General features: G+C 42.5%; 1 protein-coding gene across 2 annotated transcripts in view; it reads right to left on the bottom strand.

The window, feature by feature from the left end:
* The window catches only part of tmem131 (transmembrane protein 131), a 42,004-nt gene that overhangs the window by 11,829 nt on the left and 10,920 nt on the right, over positions 1 to 19,255 (bottom strand). For both annotated transcript variants that reach the window (XM_079245107.1, XM_079245108.1), the window contains exons 6-28: positions 16,447 to 16,563; positions 16,241 to 16,363; positions 16,085 to 16,165; positions 15,828 to 15,978; positions 15,687 to 15,743; positions 15,531 to 15,592; positions 15,332 to 15,440; positions 12,763 to 12,871; positions 12,528 to 12,681; positions 12,273 to 12,443; positions 10,156 to 10,266; positions 9,689 to 9,823; positions 8,195 to 8,299; positions 8,026 to 8,112; positions 7,771 to 7,923; positions 7,609 to 7,684; positions 6,761 to 6,875; positions 6,512 to 6,650; positions 6,325 to 6,434; positions 6,178 to 6,250; positions 5,913 to 6,064; positions 5,668 to 5,810; positions 3,712 to 3,898 (exon numbers count right to left, since the gene is read on the bottom strand). In XM_079245107.1, the coding sequence (XP_079101233.1) occupies positions 3,712 to 3,898; positions 5,668 to 5,810; positions 5,913 to 6,064; positions 6,178 to 6,250; positions 6,325 to 6,434; positions 6,512 to 6,650; positions 6,761 to 6,875; positions 7,609 to 7,684; positions 7,771 to 7,923; positions 8,026 to 8,112; positions 8,195 to 8,299; positions 9,689 to 9,823; positions 10,156 to 10,266; positions 12,273 to 12,443; positions 12,528 to 12,681; positions 12,763 to 12,871; positions 15,332 to 15,440; positions 15,531 to 15,592; positions 15,687 to 15,743; positions 15,828 to 15,978; positions 16,085 to 16,165; positions 16,241 to 16,363; positions 16,447 to 16,563 (2,720 nt within the window). The remainder of the gene's footprint in view (positions 1 to 3,711; positions 3,899 to 5,667; positions 5,811 to 5,912; positions 6,065 to 6,177; positions 6,251 to 6,324; positions 6,435 to 6,511; positions 6,651 to 6,760; positions 6,876 to 7,608; positions 7,685 to 7,770; positions 7,924 to 8,025; positions 8,113 to 8,194; positions 8,300 to 9,688; positions 9,824 to 10,155; positions 10,267 to 12,272; positions 12,444 to 12,527; positions 12,682 to 12,762; positions 12,872 to 15,331; positions 15,441 to 15,530; positions 15,593 to 15,686; positions 15,744 to 15,827; positions 15,979 to 16,084; positions 16,166 to 16,240; positions 16,364 to 16,446; positions 16,564 to 19,255) is intronic.

The raw sequence follows: 19,255 nt of genomic DNA, 5'->3' as shown, positions 1-19,255 counted from the left end.
TGTGGTTGGGAGGAAACGAGACACGAAGTACAGATGAGGCAGATGAAAGTAAAAGATAAAATCCAAGATGTTAAACTAAAACATATTTAATTAAAAAACAAAATAAAGTACTAGTTAAAATCATTAGATCACAGATGCAGACTTTAAATTGTGGCGGGGATCACTTCGGTTCCGCAGAATCATTGCAGGTGGAAATCTCACGACAAAAACACTTCGGCTACGCGAGTAAATAAAGACTGATGATAAAACCCAACTCTGTAAAATAATAGATATTTATGGATCTCTTGAACCTGAGAAATATAAAAAGGAATAATTTATTAACTATATGAAGGATTTATCCAGGAAAAACTCAACTGATGACATAAGAAAACTGGAAAAAGGAAACTTGTGGGACAATATCCGAGAAAATGAGGCAACGACTGGATATTCCTCACATCTTATTATCCCAACACAGAAATCTGAATTCAATAGTCGTGGCAGATTACACAAACTTTCTGGTCGTACCTAAAAGTGAAACCTTTCTCAGGAAGTTTCACTCATTTAACTGCTGAACCTTCACTTGTTGTGTCTTAGAATCTAATCAATACTAAAAGCTTCAAGTCCAGAGTCACAGAGAGCGTCCAGAGTCACAGAGAGCGTCCAGAGTCACAGAGAGCGTCCAGAGTCAGAGAGCGTCCAGAGTCAGAGAGTGTGTCCAGAGTCACAGAGAGTGTCCAGAGTCACAGAGAGTGTCCAGAGTCACAGAGAGCGTCCAGAGTCACAGAGAGCGTCCAGAGTCACAGAGAGCGTCCAGAGTCACAGAGAGCGTCCAGAGTCACAGAGAGCGTCCAGAGTCAGAGAGTGTGTCCAGAGTCACAGAGAGCGTCCAGAGTCAGAGAGGGTCCAGAGTCAGAGAGCGTCCAGAGTCAGAGAGTGTGTCCAGAGTCAGAGAGCGTCCAGAGTCAGAGAGTGTGTCCAGAGTCACAGAGTGTGTCCAGAGTCACAGAGAGCGTCCAGAGTCAGAGAGGGTCCAGAGTCAGAGAGCGTCCAGAGTCAGAGAGTGTGTCCAGAGTCAGAGAGCGTCCAGAGTCAGAGAGTGTGTCCAGAGTCAGAGAGCGTGTCCAGAGTCAGAGAGCGTCCAGAGTCAGAGAGTGTGTCCAGAGTCAGAGAGTGTGTCCAGAGTCACAGAGTGTGTCCAGAGTCACAGAGAGCGTCCAGAGTCACAGAGAGCGTCCAGAGTCAGAGAGCGTCCAGAGTCAGAGAGCGTGTCCAGAGTCAGAGAGTGTGTCCAGAGTCACAGAGTGTGTCCAGAGTCACAGAGTGTGTCCAGAGTCACAGAGAGCGTCCAGAGTCAGAGAGCGTCCAGAGTCAGAGAGCGTATCCAGAGTCAGAGAGCGTATCCAGAGTCAGAGAGCGTCCAGAGTCAGAGAGCGTATCCAGAGTCAGAGAGTGTCCAGAGTCACAGAGCGTATCCAGAGTCAGAGAGCGTATCCAGAGTCAGAGAGCGTATCCAGAGTCAGAGAGCGTCCAGAGTCAGAGAGCGTATCCAGAGTCAGAGAGCGTATCCAGAGTCAGAGAGCGTCCAGAGTCAGAGAGCGTCCAGAGTCAGAGAGCGTATCCAGAGTCACAGAGTGTGTCCAGAGTCAGAGAGCGTCCAGAGTCAGAGAGCGTATCCAGAGTCAGAGAGTGTCCAGAGTCACAGAGCGTATCCAGAGTCAGAGAGTGTCCAGAGTCACAGAGCGTATCCAGAGTCAGAGAGCGTCCAGAGTCAGAGAGCGTATCCAGAGTCACAGAGTGTGTCCAGAGTCAGAGAGCGTCCAGAGTCAGAGAGCGTATCCAGAGTCAGAGAGCGTATCCAGAGTCAGAGAGTGTCCAGAGTCAGAGAGCGTCCAGAGTCACAGAGCGTATCCAGAGTCAGAGAGCGTCCAGAGTCAGAGAGCGTATCCAGAGTCAGAGAGCGTATCCAGAGTCAGAGAGTGTCCAGAGTCAGAGAGCGTCCAGAGTCACAGAGCGTATCCAGAGTCAGAGAGCGTCCAGAGTCAGAGAGCGTATCCAGAGTCAGAGAGCGTATCCAGAGTCAGAGAGTGTCCAGAGTCAGAGAGCGTCCAGAGTCAGAGAGCGTCCAGAGTCAGAGAGCGTCCAGAGTACGGTGTGCAGGACAAGAAAACATTGTTAACCACTATCTATTAGTGGATCAGGTATAAATATTTTAAATAACGACAGCAGCACCTGTTCTTTGCCCATGATAACATCTAAACAGTTTTTAGTCCCAGTTATGTCTGATCTCGATGCAGAATCTGCAGCCAGTAAAATCACAAACAACGTGGACACAGAACAGGAAGCACAGCTACAGCAGCTGTTAAAACAGAAGCAGGTCCGTCATACAGCTGCTCCCTGTGTGCTCAGATAAGACAGCAACCCCCCTCATCAAACAGACTTGGTGCTCGTCTGTTGATTTGATCAGTAAAGTGAGAAAGATGAGTCAATCTGCAACAGGAAGTCAATATGTTTCGCTTCATTTCACATAAAGATAAACAGGAAGTGAAATTATGCCAACGCCGACAGCTTCAGTAACGGTTTCTTCTCAACCTCCTGCAGCACATAAATAATTTATTCTACCTGGAATAACCTAAATCCTTTATTCTACCTGACATAACATTTATTCTACCTGGAATACCATAAACCCTTTATTCTACCTGAAATAACCTAAACCCTTTATTCTACCTGAAATAACATAATTTATTCTACCTGAAATAACATAATTTATTCTACCTGAAATAACATAAATCCTTTATTCTACCTGAAATAACATAAATCCTTTATTCTACCTGAAATAACATAAATCCTTTATTCTACCTGAAATAACATAAATCCTTTATTCTACCTGAAATAACAATCCTTTATTCTACCTGAAATAACATTTTATTCTACCTGAAATAACATTTTATTCTACCTGAAATAACAATCCTTTATTCTACCTGGTATAACCTAAACGCTTTTTTCTACCTGAAATAACATAAATCCTTTATTTGACCTGGAATAGCATTAATCTTTTATTCTACCTGGAATAACATAAATCCTTTATTCTACCTGAAATAACAATCCTTTATTCTACCTGAAATAACACAAATCTTTTATTCTACCTGAAATAACAATATTTTATTCTACCTGAAATAACAATCCTTTATTCTACCTGGTATAACCTAAACGCTTTTTTCTACCTGAAATAACATAAATCCTTTATTTTACCTGGAATAGCATTAATCTTTTATTCTACCTGAAATAACATAAATCCTTTATTTTACCTGGAATAGCATTAATCTTTTATTCTACCTGGAATAACATAAATCCTTTATTCTACCTGGAATAACATTAATCCTTTATTCTACCTGGAATAACATAAATCCTTTATTCTACCTGGAATAACATTAATCCTTTATTCTACCTGGAATAAAATGTGCCGACTTGGAAAACAGAAAAATACTAACTTGAGGAAATGATTGTAGTTTGAAGGTCAGCGTTTTATTTTAAGCCTCTGAAACGAAGCAACTTCAACTTAATCCATTTTATTCTACAGTCAGTCACTTTTATCTGTTCCCAGCTGAGGATCAAAACCAGCGACCGTCCTGCTGGAAGGCCACAGTGCTAACCACTACGCCACCGTGCCGCCAGCTTTCACTGAAGACTCATCCTGAAACAGCACCTGGACAAAGACTTGCTTTCACCACTTACAGTATGATGAGGTCTTTCGAGGCGTTCGGTTTCAGTGTAAATTCTTGACAGTTGAGGACTTTGAACCCATATCCTTCACAGGATTGACCGTTGATTTCTGCTGATCTGATGGTGATCGGCAGCAACCCTGTGTTCTCCACTCGGAAGGTCCTTTTCAGGGTGAAGTTTGGCTCTTTGACTTTTGTTTCTGGGGGAAAAAAAAACCATAAAAACAGGCAAATGATTTTCATCTTGTGTCTCTCAGACTCAGTCAGGTCAAACATGCTACGGTGAGATGCTAATCTTTTATCTGAGACATGCTAAATGAGCCACATGCAGGTGTTAAACACGTGTTTAATGGTGATATTGTTGTGTAACAGATGAAAGCCTGGACTACTAACAAGCTGTCCAGCTACAGTTAAATAATAAAAGCCAGAAACACATTACACCTGCTTTAACTTCACACAAACAAAGGAAACAGCATCTGTTGTTGTTGGTGTTTGTTTACATATCAGACTGTCTAAAAACTGGATTAAAAGGCATATGTACTTCTCTTTCACACTTCTTACATATCAGTTTGATTTTCCTGAGGAAACAAACCCAGTGCAGGATGTGAACTATAAACATGGAGACGGTAAAGAAGCTGGCACGAAGTTGATGACAGAGTCTCAGAGTACTATGGGAGGAAGAGCCTTTAGCTATCAGGCTCCTCTCTGATGGAACCAGCTCCCACCGTGGGTTCAGGAGGCAGACTCCCTCCACACCTTTAAGATCGAGCTGAAAACCTTCCTTTTCCATGATTCTTATAGTTAGGATATGAGCATCTCCTGAGTTGGAGTCTGCATGTACGGGACCCACCTGTCCAGGTTATGCTCATTGCTCTTATAGTTATGGGTAGTCTAGCCAACCATTACTTATGTAGCAATGGGGATGTTACCTGATGCACTGAGAAGTACCTCGCTCCATTTCTCTAATATATTAATGTATAAATATATGCCAATATTGCCGTCTCTAACTTATTTCTCCTTTTCTCCGCAGGTCTTCCTGAATAAGTGCAGTTGTACATGTTGTTCTGTCTGTCCTGTCCTCTCCACCCCAACCAGTGGAGGCAGATGGCTGCCCTCCCTGAGCCGGGTTCTGCCGGAGGTTTTCTTCCTGTTAAAGGGGAGTTTTTTCCTTCCCACTGTCGCCGTGTGCAGCTCAGGATGGGGGATTGGATCAAAGTCATGACTCGATGCAATCAGTTGGTTTCTATTATAGGATATGTATGAATTGGCTTGAAATGAGTGTATGTAAAGTTCCCTGTGACAACATTGTTGTGAAGTGGCGCTGTACAAATAAAGCTGAATTGAAAGGTTCCTGAGGGGGAAAAGGGGGACAGAAAACAGGATATTTGGTTTTATCTGCCTCTCCAGAGCTCATCGTATGCATGCGCAGCACAACTTCAGATGATTTGCAACAGGTGGAGCAGCATGGGAACCAGCAACCAGCATGGGAAAAAGGAGGCACGCGCCGCAAACACACAAACGTGCACAAAAGCAAATGTATTTTCTGCCAAGCTCACTAAAACCACAGTGCAGAGAAAACCGTGCAGCATGACCTTGGACTTGGGACAAATTCAAAGTCAGTGATTTTGGACTTTTTTTTTTTCCTGTTTAAGTAAACAAACTGTGTGCAAAATGATGATGAAGTCAGTCCTGGCTAAAAGCTACACTATATCTTATATCACTATTGCACTCTGGCTGTTACAGCCAACGGTTCACTTTAGCACACTTTCCTCCCTTTATTGCCGTTTAAAAATAAAAACCAATTTTTTTCTATTTTTATTTAAAATAAATTTAAACTACTGTTAACTTAACTAACTAATCTTTAACTCTCATCATATCTTATGTGCTGTGATGCCAGGCGAGGACCTGCAGCTGCAGTGTGGCTAGTTAGTGGGTCATGTCTGAGTGATTTTACACCCTCAACACTCACTTTCTGTGCAGTCTTTCAGCAGCGCCTCGGTCATCTTAAACCTCAGCGAGCTGCCCTGACCGGGAGGCTTCCCGGCAACTCTCAGGCTCTCAGTCGTTCCCCGTCCGTGAAGTACGATAGTGTCGATGACGGTCAGGTTGTTCCTGAACAGATTCCCAAAACACACGCGTGACTTTCAGCACATGGATGTGCGTCACATCGATTACAGACGCTGCTCTCTTGGTGGCGTTACATAAGGAGGTTACCTGACGACGAGGAGGGAGGAGACGCTGTGGTTTCTGACGGGAGTGAACCTCACGCTGAACGACTTGACTTCGCCGGGCAGCAGGAGGAGGTTGAACACAAAGGGTTTGCTTGAGCCTTCAACAAACCCTGTACTGCTCCTCATTAGGGATGTCTGCCAAACAGAGAGCTTTTTTAGAGGCTAACAGCTTTCACATGCACGCTCCGCCGTGGACGAAGACGGCGGCGATTAACGACAGACAAGTCGCAGATTAATGATGCACTCACTTGATTTCTGTGAACCTGGAACTCCAACGTGTTTGTATCTATGTTGATGTTGGACAAATTTCCAAACGGCAGTCTGGGAAATGAAACCAAAGTGAGCGTCAGAGTTCGATGGAGATGTAAAGGATGTTTTTCTGGAGCATTTCTGACCTGTCTGCCAGCTTCCCCGAAAACACAGATGGGTTAGGCAGCAGCGCCAACGGGAGAACCTGGACGTAGACTGGAACGTCTGCGGGGTTCTGCAGGATTACCTCCTCATCCTGCAGAGAAACAGAAGCACATCCCACCTCAAGTCTCAGCGCTGAAACATTTTAAACATCCCTGCGTGTGTACTCACAGAGGAGCTGTTTGTGTTGGTGAGGGGGAATGTGATCTGTTGTGAGGAGTTGACCAGCGAAGGCCAGGTCAGGTGTGCCGTTATTTTCGCCTGGATGTTCTTCTGAAGGTCCGTGTTGACTTCGAAGACAGCTTCGATCCTTTGGTGAAGGAAAAATAAAATGTTAAAGACGTTCTCTGAGCAGCAAACCACAGACAGATAACCAGTTTAACGGTTTGTCGAGCACCGCTGAAGCATTCAGACGCGTACTTGTTTCCTGAGCGTTCTTTCAGCTCCTTCCATCGTCTGAGGAGCTTCTGGTGGAGGTCGACGTCAGCGTCCCAAATATCCTCCTGCAGTGCCGGCCCGTGGGGCTTGGACTCCGCTGCGGAGGGAAAAACAACAAAACGACAAAACAAATTACATATTAGATGTTCAGTTTAGACGGTAAAAGAGAAAACAGTGGAAAAATGAGATACAAAAGAAAATAAATGACAGAAAATGAAGAATTAGCACCAAACAGCTCCAGAGATGCTCAGCTGTAGGTTTTCAGCTGAAACTGCAAACAGTTTGGGGAAAAAAAAACCTTTTAAATGTCAACAAAGCGCCGTCTTCCCGCAACCAGATGTTTTATTAACCTTCATGAAACCAGACGAAGTGATGCAGTTATTATTATTAAACAAGTTTCCAGGATTCTTTCAAGGTTCAGACTGAACAGATAAAAAGTTGTAACAAAAAAACTAAAAACAAAATCAAAGAGTAGAGACAGGAGAAGGTTTCATTACAACCAAGTCGTATTAAATTCTACTACTATCATTAAAACTGTCAAAATTTCCAGCGTTTTCACACTGACAGTGTGTCTATACATCGATATAAGACGTAGCTGCAGGTGGTATTTATAACACACACAGGTCACACTAACAGCGGTAAACGTGGTTGGAGTGGAAACAACTCATGTTTATCTTTAGACAGAAAACTCCAAGCGTAGATGATGTTAAAAAACCCTGCTTTCCTGCTCAGAGTGAAGCAGCTTCAGCGTCAGAGATTTCTGTCTGACACGCATATTAAAATAAATAAATCTAAATAAATGCAACTAAAGAAAGAAAGAAAAAACTTACATTTAAGCACAAATGGCAGGCCCACATAACAGTGATCACCACACTGCAAGCCGGCATCAAAATAAATATTTGCCACCTGGAAAACACGAAGAAATGAAAATAAGTTTATGTCTATCAGTACCCCCCCCCCCCACTCCATTCAGCTTTAACAAGATCCTTTACCTTTGATTTCCGCCTGGGCTCCAGCTCGTCTTTGTTGTTGCGGAGCCGCTTGTAGTAGAAGCGGATGTCCTCCGTCAGCGAGCGGATCTGCTGCAGCCTCACTTTCTGTGTGAAAGAGCTCTGTATGCTGAAGCTCTGGTGAACAACCTTCCCCTAAAAGAGCAACATACGAGCCAACATTCAGCACCTGAGGCAGGTAGGTTTTACCCCCCAACACGTCCTGTAAACTCCCCCAGGCGGGAGATCTGTACTTACTGGGAAGGAAGGCGGCAGAAGGATGTGTTTAGGGGAGCTGTTTAAAGTTCCCACTGCGATGAGAGCTTTTACTGGGATGGTTAATATCTGAGAGGAAAGAGACGACACGGTGAGGCATTTTCAAAGCAAGTTGGACTTTTCTTCCTGTTAACCAGAAATCTCATTTTACTTCATAATCTGTTGTAATGTGTATAGCTCCATCATACGAGCCTTCCAGCGCCTGGGCCACGAGTGTCACCCTGAACGCTGCATAGTAACCGGATGCTAATATCACCTGAGGAGACAAAAACACAAGGAGACGGGAAGTTTTCTTGACTTTAACTGAAAGCAGGAGTTTTCCTGTCTCAGCTCTTTATTTGCATGACACAAAGGACAAAATTAGCTTCTTTTAAGCTTCATAATAAAATTCACGGTCTAGATTTGCATAAGTAGCACAAGGATGAAGACATAAAGACTCAGGAGCGAAACTCAAACCAGTCGTTGCTTTTCTCTGAAGCTGTACGATGGATCCACCAAAACACAGGCTGCTGGTTTTCAGCTGAAGGTTTGCTGGGGAAAAAAAATCTCTGCACCACAAGGTTGACTTTGCCGACATCCTCATTAACGCGACACGGTGCTTTTTATTTATGAGGACTAATCTGTTGATCAGACGATGCATCGCACTTCTATAAAACTCAGATTTATCAATCAGATTGAGGAAAAAAGTTTAATTTAGGTGACTTTGAACACAGCATGGTTGTTGGTCTGAGTGTTTACCGGGATTTTCACACACAACCATCTGTAGAGTTTCCAGAGAAGGTCTGATGAGTTTCCAGTTCAGCTCCACATTCACATGGTAGGATCAGAATCTGCTGGAAACATCATGACAACATGGATCCATCCTGCCGTCAGGATCAAGATTTTGGGAGATTTTCTTGTCCCACTTTGGTCCCCTTAGTACCAACATGACATGGTTTAACCAGCACAGCCTACTATAAATGCTCCTGGAAAACATCTCCTAACTTTAACAGGTTGCAGCAGTACCTTTAACTCATTGCTCAGACCCCATCACACCTCCATAGCAGCCAAGTAAACAAATGCTCCAACAAACCGAAAAACATTTCGTCCCCTGTGGAACGACGGCTCTGAAAAAAACGCCATCCAATCGTTTTAACCGCCTCCTCTGAAAGACTGAACGGTGACATGTCAATCAAACTCAACTGCCATTTGTCCCGCCCCCCCCCCCCCCCCCCCCCCCCCCCCAACCCCTCTGCATGTGCCCCTCTTCGAGCACGAATCACTCTGTCAGAGGCTCAGAGCACTTGTAAAGGCAGCGAGCCAGAGCCTGCCTATCTATGTCAGCTAACATGCTACATCAGAATACGAAACACCGGTTTGGAAGAAGCGTTCTTGCGCTGTGGAGGCGTGGCTTTGGGGGGTGGGGGAGGAGTCTCCTACCCTGCCTTTAATCTCTCCTGAGTGGGATCAATAAACTCATGAAACAGAAAGTTTCTTTATATGACGTCGTATAAAAACACACAAACTAAACTCCATATTCTGACATTGACAGAACGTGTCAGCGAGGCCGGCAGAGCCGACTGGCCAGCAGGAGTCCTGCGATGTGAAGCTCTTACTGTTTTGTGATGTTGAAGCTCTTTCTGTTTTGGGATCATGGAGCTCTTACTGTTTTGTGATGTGAAGCTGAAGAATTCTGCAGCTCGTGGAGGCGACTCAGAGCCACCGTTGTGTTTCCTTTCTCCGTCCTCAGCAGCTCCATGGACAGGCTGTCTCCCGTCACCAGCCAGGACTTAATCTCCAGCTGGAGGACAGAAATGACAGAAGCGTGTCATTCTTTCTAGACAAGAGGTCCATTTGTCTTTCGGTTAAACCGTGTGTGACTGACTGTATGCTGCATTGCTCACAGTTTATCAGAAACCGCTGTGGAACTAAGGAGTTTGAGGAAGTGCCCATGTTGCCACATTTCTAAGCTGCGTCTTACGCCAACAAGATTGTGTAAGTGCACCTTAGAGCTCTCAACAGATTGGGCAACAAATGCAAACACCAAATCTGCGTCTGTGACTATCAGAGTCCTCCTATCGTCCACTCTGTGAGAAACGCCTGCACAATGCGATCATCACGTCACCAGCTCACCTCTATGGGGTTGCTGTTGACCACGACAAAGATGATGCTGCTGGTGTCTGTTGCACTGCGGACGCCGAAGTCCAGGAGGTTTTCTTTCAGACTCGGGGGCAGGACAAGCGGCTGTTCGCACCAGGACACAGGAAAATGGCAGATTTTAGAGGCCAAACAGACATGATGAACCAACATGATTAAAAGAAAACAGGAGTAGCCATTGGCAGAGTGATTCACAGCATTGCCGAACATAAACAGAGTGTTTCCATAGATGCAAATAAAACAGGACATATTGTCTTGTTTTCCAGGGAAAAGAGAACAGTTCAGTGAATCCTATAATGCAGCTTGTCACATCAGCTGCTATAAAAACCAGAGTATTTGCTTTGCTTCTGATAATGTTGCGGAGGCCTGCCGAGGGCCAGACCAAAACTCTGTGCGAGACACACCTCTTCCTTTTTTGCAGCTACGGCCTCATAAGGAAACTAAACCTTTTGAGTCACACAACTTTGCTCTTGACTGAATTACGGCCGGCGGTTTCAGAGCAGACAACACTGACATGATGTTTTAATGGTGGAGTAATTCTCTTTAAATCACAGCTGTGAGAACATTTCTTCATGTAAAGCTTTAGAAATGTAATATATGTCACTTTTATGAGCCTAAACCTTTTCAATAAAGTCCTCAGTTTTTTTTTTATTTTTACCTTTATTAAAGCTGGGGTAGGTAATCTTCCTCAGAGACATTTTTTTATTTTTCTTTGGGTGAAGTGGTTCCTCGTCCTGATAGTAGTCTATATATTTAGTAATCATGAAAAATAAGAAATATAGTTAGACCCCTCAGTTTACTTGTAGAACATAAACCTCTGATCTAAAAAACTTTAAAATATTATTAAAAGTCTATTTCTTAAAAGTAAGGTATCTATTTATCTAATCATAATTATAAGGGTTTCGTGATAAAAGTAAAATAAATACAAATGTGTAATACATTGATAATGTATTACACATTTGATAATGTGGATAGAGGTATTCTAGAAGATTTGTATTATAGATAATATATAGGTTGATTTCAATTATGAGTAAGCATATTTTTGTGAATGAATAGGGTGTGTATTACAGTAAACTGTTTATATGATATGATGTATTATACTGGATATAACATGAATGGACATGACATGCATGCATTTAGTATGTAAAAATGGATGTAAATAGATGGATTTGAGTATGTAAATAGCTTGTATTTCTAGGATTGAACAGAAGTGTTGATATGCTGTGTAACTTTTATGAGTTTTTGTTTTTTGATGTTATAACTGTGCCGGACAGGAAGAATAGCTGTAGCTTGCTACAGCTAATCGGGATCATAAATAAACTAAGCTAAGCTAAGCTAAGCTATGATAAGCTAAGCTAAGCTATGATTAGCTAAACTAAACTAAGCTAAGCTAAACTAAATAAACTAAGCTAAACTAAGCTGAGCTAAGCTCAGCTAAGCTAAACTGAACAAAGCTAAACTAAGCTAAGCTAAACTAAATAAACTAAACTAAACTAAATAAACTAAGCCAAACTAAATAAACTAAGCTAAACTAAACTAAGCTAAACTAAATAAACTAAACTAAGCTAAGCTAAGCTAAACTAAATAAACTAAGCTAAACTAATCTAAGCTAAACTAAATAAACTACACTAAGCTAAGCTAAGCTAAGATAAACTAAGCTAAACTAAACTAAGCTAAGCTAAGCTAAGCTAAGCTAAGCTAAGCTAAGCTAAGCTAAGCTAAACTAAACTAAACTAAACTAAACTAAACCTCCACCACTGCCTTTAAAAAATTAAATAATTTCTTCCTTTTCACGTTTCCAACAACTCCTGAAAACTTAATTAAACTCTGTCCAGAACTTTCTGAGTTATCTTGACCACAAACAGATAAACTCCGGTAAAAACACAACCTCCTTGGCGGAGGTAAGAAAAAAGTCTTGGATCACACAAGGAGCAAGACCAAAAGGGGGAGGAGCCAAGACAGGGCGCCACTTTCACACCATGTTAGCTCCCCAACATTATCTACCCAAGCTGTAAACTAGGAAGTCAGTACAAGATTAAAAAAAAAAAAGTTGAAGAAGTTTCGTCTTTTTGCAGCTTCAGTCTTTCATGTACCTCCAGGAAGCCGGTGTAAGCCCGAACAGGCAGGTGAAACTTGGAGGCGTTTGTGATGAGCAGGATGTTGCTGTCTATGTGAATGGATGGCCGGACTGCTCTGAAGAGGAGGGAGAAGATGTACCGGGACTCGTGTGGAGGGATGAAGATGGGTGTGCTGAAGTTCTGCACCTGCGACGCAAAGAGAGGAAAAAAAAAAAAACATCAGGTCCCGCTGCTCTCTGCACGGCCGGTAGCGGCTCAGACGGCGCTTACGTTAAACATAATTTTGGCCTCTTCGGGCAGCGACACATTGTGTATCCGGATGGCGAAGCTGAAGGCGTTTGTGAGGAAGATGGATCTGTCAACGGGGTCTACAGGGCTGTCCCTGATGTGGAACAACGTAGCTGTGTGGTCGAAGCCCAGGTAACTGCCAGGGGGAAAAGCCCAAACCGTGAAACCTCACACAGCTTTCCTCTTTCTCTTCATGAACAGAAGGGAAGTAACTCACCCTTCTAAAACCTCGGCCTGGTATGGGATTTCAAGCTTTGAGTAGCTCTTCTCTTTTGCCTTCACAGTTATTTTACCAGAGAACTGATATGATCTTCTTGCTTTTGAGGCTGGAAAAAAAAAACAGAAGATTGAAAAAGCAGATAAATTTTCTGCATAAAACTTTACAAAAGGAAGTTGTGCAACAGTCAATCACAAAAAGTTAAGTAAAAAAAAAAAAACCTAGAAAAAGGACGAGACTGAAGAGACGCTGACACATCAAAAGGATGCATTAAGCTCTCCTGATGAGGCCTAAATGTCTGAAATAACACCTAAATAAAGGAAGCATACGGAAGTGACCGCTCCTTAAACTGCTCAGATTTCTGTAACTTTTTACCCCTCACTCTGTAAAGCTTTGTCTGGTCTGTGACCATCCAGCTTGCTTTTCATTTCAGTGGCTTTAAAACAGGTTCAGATCTGGAGACTGAGTCCTCCATGCCAGGCTCCTGATGTGGAGATCCTCCATCCAGACCTTGCTGGTCTGAAGGATTGTCCTGCTGTCGTCCTCTGAGTTGGGGGGGGACGCAGTATTTGCATAAGGAAGTGAATGATTTTCTAGGATGATCTTGTATGTGGCTTTATTACTGCATCCTTCACAAGGCACACCTGCCTAGTTCCAGACTTGCTGAAGCCCCCCTGGAGCATCACGGATCTCCTCTGTATGTACCAGTTAGAGGTAGACACAGTGGCTCTTTGGCCATCTAATCAGAAAACCACAAGCTGATGGACAAAGCTGGAAACTGGACTGGGAAGGTGAACTTCCTGCCCTCTTCCATCCTGTTCCTGTCGTCTTCAAACCTCCGCCTGAGGTCTTTGCTTCTCCTTAATTAAAATGGGCTTCTCATGACTCCAGACCTGCTGTGCGAACCAGCTCCCAATGCTTCTTGGAACCGATGGAGACACCTTTTTCCCCCCCAGAGCTTCATCTTAACAAGAGTCTTGAGCCTGATCTGCTACGTTTATCAACCTCAAAAGAAAACTAAGACATGTGAGATTACTAAAGAAGAGTCAGCATCAGGATATGTGTCGCTGTGCCAGAGTGTATGTATACGATTTTGTGATGTATTTTTACATTAACCTTGTGTTTTTTTTTCTGCGCTAACACCTTGTAAAGCCTAACCCGGGGACGGGGACCGTAGATTAGCCTACGGCTATAAGCCTTATGCACATGGCATCGGCCACCTAGGTGGCAATGTATTCTTTTACTGTCACTGCCAAATAAACAAATAAATAAAAGTAAATTCTCCAGGAACACAGTAGAAAACACAAAAGCTATTTTCTCCTAAAAGAATACCATATTTCTGTCAGTGAAGACCAGAAGACAGAAGCCCAACACAGCTGGGAATGAGTCATGTCTAACGGGGATCTTTGCAAAAGTAGAAGCTGAAAAGAGCAAATCTGAGCCGTTTTCCGGGTGTTTTAACTGAGCTAAATCTCTCAGGAAGCCATCAGCAGATACTGATACTCAAAGTCAAAGAGAATCTAGAGATAAAGACCCTAAATCCACCTTAGAAACACCACGAGGATCCAGAAAGATGAAAACATAGTAGCATAGCTTCACTATGAAACCTCCTTCCTCTCTGTGCAAACTAGGAGTGAAAATCGAATCAAAAAATCGAAAATCGGGATTTTTTTGCTTTACAATTTTAAAATAGATTTTTTTGTTAAAAAAATGAATTCTTCTTTCAAACAAATAAAAATAATCCATTATAAAATTTTTGTCATTTTTATTGTTTTTATTGATCTTTTTACTTTCTTCTTGGGTGTTATAGCAGGAGAATGATCTGACTGCTGTGTTGTTTTTTCCTCTTTGAAATCAAGAAGAACGGGCAAAAAAAAAAAAAAAAAAAAAAGTTTTGTACATTTATTTTGTTTTTAATCTACAAAAATCATCAATATCAAAGAATTGTGAGAATCGCAATTTAAATAGAATTGGCACCCAAAAAATCAGAATCGGAATCGAATCGATACAAAAGCATATCGTCACAGCCCGACTGCAAACTATCAGAACTTTCTGGATCCATTTATGACTTTTTTATAGCCAGAATTTAACTTTCTGATTAAAAAAAAAAAAAGCTAAAGTAAGACATGATTTCTGTTTCTGGCTGCAGAAACAGTGACGAGCCGGACGTCTTTGTCGTCAGCAGAGTCTCTGCTTTCATATGACACCTTGCATGAAGATGAGAAATGACCAGAAGTTCTGGTTGTTCTCATGTTTTCTGGATCCCAAGGCTTCGTACAGTCTGCAGTTTCCTAGCATGAACAAAGGTCTTCCATCCGGCACACACCTCATGCTTCGTCAGGAAGAGGTTTAAACAAAAAAGACATTTCTAGCAAAGATGCAGCACGTCCCTCAGACCTCTTCAGAAGACATTTCTGTCCACCAGTGCTGAGGACACTGACAACACGCTCGCTTTCCTTCTTTACAGCCCGCTGCATGGAGCTGATGCACGACGACACAAACAACTCTTGGAAAGATGCTCATCCTCATAATTCAACGTCAAAAATAGAAAAAATGAAACGTCACTCACCATCAAAACTAATACTTGCAACTTTGGTATATCTGCTCTCGCCAGCTTTCAGCGTAACGGCTTTGAAGTCTACTGTGACGGCTTCGTTTGACGGCGTTGTACGCACACTCTGGAAAACAACAAAACAATGGATGCCTTACAGCGTGAAAGGAGACTTAAATCGAGGAAAGACCTGAAGAAGAGTTCAGTGAATACGCACTGTAATCGGAACATCTTTTGTTCCTGAGTTTAAAAGATGTAAATTGAGCAGCTTTGGGCGATCTGCTCCACATTGTGGGTTGGGAGAGAAACGAGACAGGTTAGTAATATTCACTGATGAAGCAAGGCGGATCTCTACGGCTCTGTGGCTTCGTACCTTGTGATCGAAGCGTACCAAAGTCAAGCATCTCTGTGGAGGAGTAGATACCAGGAGCTGCAAACAGGGTGTGAAACGCAGGAGTTGGTGACTGTCGGTGAAGGTAAACTAAATGAACGTGACAAAGGTTTACCAGCACACCTGATGTGACCTCCACCTCCACAGGGAGGATGATGAACTGGTCCTCATTTGGAGCGTTGGTTTTGATCCTGATGAAAGCCGTGTGGTTGTCCACGTCTCTGGAGGAGAAGCTGGCTCTCATCACCCCCTTCGTCTCAAACGGGGGAATCTCCTGGAGGAGGAGGAAGTGGATGTGTTTCTTTAGGAGTTCAACCTTCACACTTCATACAAACACCGGAGTAAAAGGAAAGAAAAAAAAAAAAGGAAGAGGAGCTCACCCATAATTTTCCCGTTCCTCCTTGCTGGCCTGTAGGGAGCTCCAGATGCAGATCCCCACCACTGGAGTACATCTCAACAACCTGCAGTCGAGACACGCCTTCGTGAGATAAACTGACATGCCAACTTAGATGAGAAAGTCCTTGTCTGTCAGTTACCTGCAGTGGTTCGCTGAACGGGTTGTGGATGTTTATTAGTGGGGAGAAACTGCTGTTTACTGGGACTCGGGCTCCAATGAACGGCCGCAACCTGTAGGGGTTTGGGATGCCGACCCCAAAAACCTTAAAGGCAAAGAAAAAAAATGGTTTTCGTAAAACTTTCCTGACGCCAAAAGCAGAACTTGTGAGGAGGCGGCTGTTTGTACCTGGTATGTAAACACTCCATGATGCGATGTATTAATAAATAAAGTGTTTTCTACATTCCCAACTACACGAGCAAGAAACACCACATCAAATGACGTGTTCCCTCCTGGTGGAATTATCTGTTAAAAGGAAATAATAATAAATAAAGGATGAGAGACACATGATGAACAACAACTCAACAAGCTGCTTTTGAAAGGAGTTTTGTTTCATCAAAAAGGGCCGGTAAACTCCTTCACAGCTCTAACCTTTGGACACTGCAGCTACATGTTGACTTCTACGTTCTGGTGGTGACGGTGTGTGACCGTTCAGGGAATTTTGCTTCAGATTCCCCTGAAATGTGGCTTGATGCATTCATAGTGTGACGGCCCCACCATTGTATTCACTTTGTTTAATTGCTCGTTCCTCTGTTGAGCATTTGCAGGTGCCGTCCTGATCTGTGACATGAGCCACACCTGGGCCCGATGTGCTCTGCCACATGTTAAAAGCTCCATCCAGCCTGAACTCAGTGGGTTTGTGCAGGCATGGCACTGTTTTACTTTGGTTTATGTTGTTTAGGTTGTGTTGTTAAGTTCCTATTTTGATTATGTTTCTTTATTAAAGTTTTTCTTTGTAAACACCCACTTCTGTGCCTGCCTCCCTTCTTGGTTGCATCCTTTTGAGCCGGGCCGTAACAAGTGGGGGCTCGTCCGGGAATGAAACAATTAAACAAAGTGAATATAACGGTGGGGCCGTCACAATAAGCATGAGGTCCTTACAAAGTCAGTATTAAAGGAAATGCAGGAAAATCTTGTCTGTTTATAGACTGAGGTGAGAGGCGGTTAAAAAGTCCCTCTGTCTAAATTAAGACGATAAAGTTTTTTTTTTATTAATCTGTTTATGTTTTTTCCTTGACGAGATGAACACAACCCCAGGACTCGCTCGGCTCACCCTGCAACAGAGCAGTTCAGGGAGCTCAAAACAATCAGAGAGCAGATCTTAACCCTACCGAGAGTCTTTGGAAGAAGACTTTATACTCAAAAACAACAACTCTGGTCCTCGAGGGCCACCGTCCTGCAGGTTTAGCCACTTCTCTGCTGCAACACAGTTGAAGCAGCTTGTCAGGTAAATTGAGAGGATTTGGGTCCTGCCAGGAGGAACCAAAGTTTGGCCACAATATAACATCCTGCTGGGTTAAAGCTGGGGGAGGTAATCCTCCTCAGAGACATAATTTTTAACTCTAGGTGAAGTGGTTCCTCGTCCTGATAGTAGTCTCTACATTTTGTAATCATGAACAATAAGAAATATAGTTAGACCCCTTAGTTTACTGTAAACCTGTAAAAACTCTGACCAATCCAAATGTTCGGACCAAGCGGCAACCTCCGGCGGTTAAAAGTGAAGCCTGTGTAAGCGCGTAAAACTGCAGCTACCTCTTCATCTACTAGGGGCTCCAAAACAGAAAAAATCCCCATAGACTCCCATGTTAAAAAGACAAACTTCACAGCAGAAATAAACATGTTTACAGCCTGGTTCAAAAATCCATTTTAGGTTTAATAGGTCAGGTTTACCTTCATGACAACTGTGGGGGGAGTGAAGTTTTTTCTAACTCGCCCATTTAAAAGTAATTTCATCTAGAAATTTGGCATATTTAGGGGCATGTCCTTTTGATTGACAGGTCTCCCGCTTCAAATAAGAAGAACGTAGAACAACCGCGGTTAGTTGGTTATCTCCTGTTATCTCAGGGTTAGCTCAGTTAGCTCTTAGCTACAGAAAGCTTGGAGTTCAATTAGCAGTAGAAACTTCTACTGCTAATTGTGTTTAAAAGGGGAAGAAAATGAGCCCAACCACACAGGAGTTATGCATTTTGCTTGAAGATGGGAAAAAAAGAGCAGAAATGGGATCATGTAATTCATTTGTTTACCAACAGTCCAAAGATATTTACTTTTACAGTTATCAGACTAAAGAAAACTTCAAATCCTCACATTTAGATACAAAAAAGCTCAAATTTATTTATTTCCCGTTGATCCACTATGCAGCTGAATGCTTTTAATGTTAATCACAAACAGAAAAGCCATATTCATGAGGCTTATTAGAGGAAATTTAACTTTTAATTTTAGCTAGAAAATCTACTTTACACTAAAAGTAAGGAGATTAAAAGATGGGATTTTAAAAAGCGCATCCATGCCTTCCGACTTGCTACAACTAGGAAATCCTTTGGACAAATGAAATATTAAAATAAAATTAATAAAAATCTGCAGGGTAAAAAACTTATTTACAAAATATGCAATAAAAAATTAAATTTAAAGACCAGCAATCTGTTGGCAGACAGTAACGAGGCGGTCGATCATGTGACCACAGCAGAGCTCTCTTAGCGTTGTCTCAAAACAGACCACGCAGAGCCCAATGTCTAATAAAATAACATTTCCCACAGTAATCAGCAGCACGAACACATTAACACTGTGCATCTGAGTCAGTAAACATTAGATGCTACTGCACCTCAAAGATTTCATGTCATTCAGCAAGGAAGGAATTTAGATTCAGCAGTTTTTTGGGCAGAATGTAAACTAAACTTCTCATCAAAAAAAAAAAAAAAGAACAATGGAGGGAAAAAAAAAAAAGAAAATGAGGAGGCGATTGTTCAGTTATTTAATCTAGTTTTTAATCTAAAGCAGATTAAAATTCCTGCCTGGAGATGTGCATTTACAACGCTCCAACTGCGATGCCATGGCCTGAAGATATTCACCACTTTAAAGTTCATTAACGTTAAACGCTTTAGACATTATATGAACGTCCATGAAAAGTCTCCGGAAGAAAAAAATTAACAAAAAAAGTAAG

Source organism: Telmatherina bonti (genome assembly GCF_933228915.1).
Source record: "Telmatherina bonti genome assembly, chromosome: 8".
Lineage (NCBI taxonomy): Eukaryota > Metazoa > Chordata > Actinopteri > Atheriniformes > Telmatherinidae > Telmatherina > Telmatherina bonti.
The sequence above is the reverse complement of the archived record's forward strand: the minus strand, read 5'-3'. Positions and strand labels throughout refer to the sequence as shown.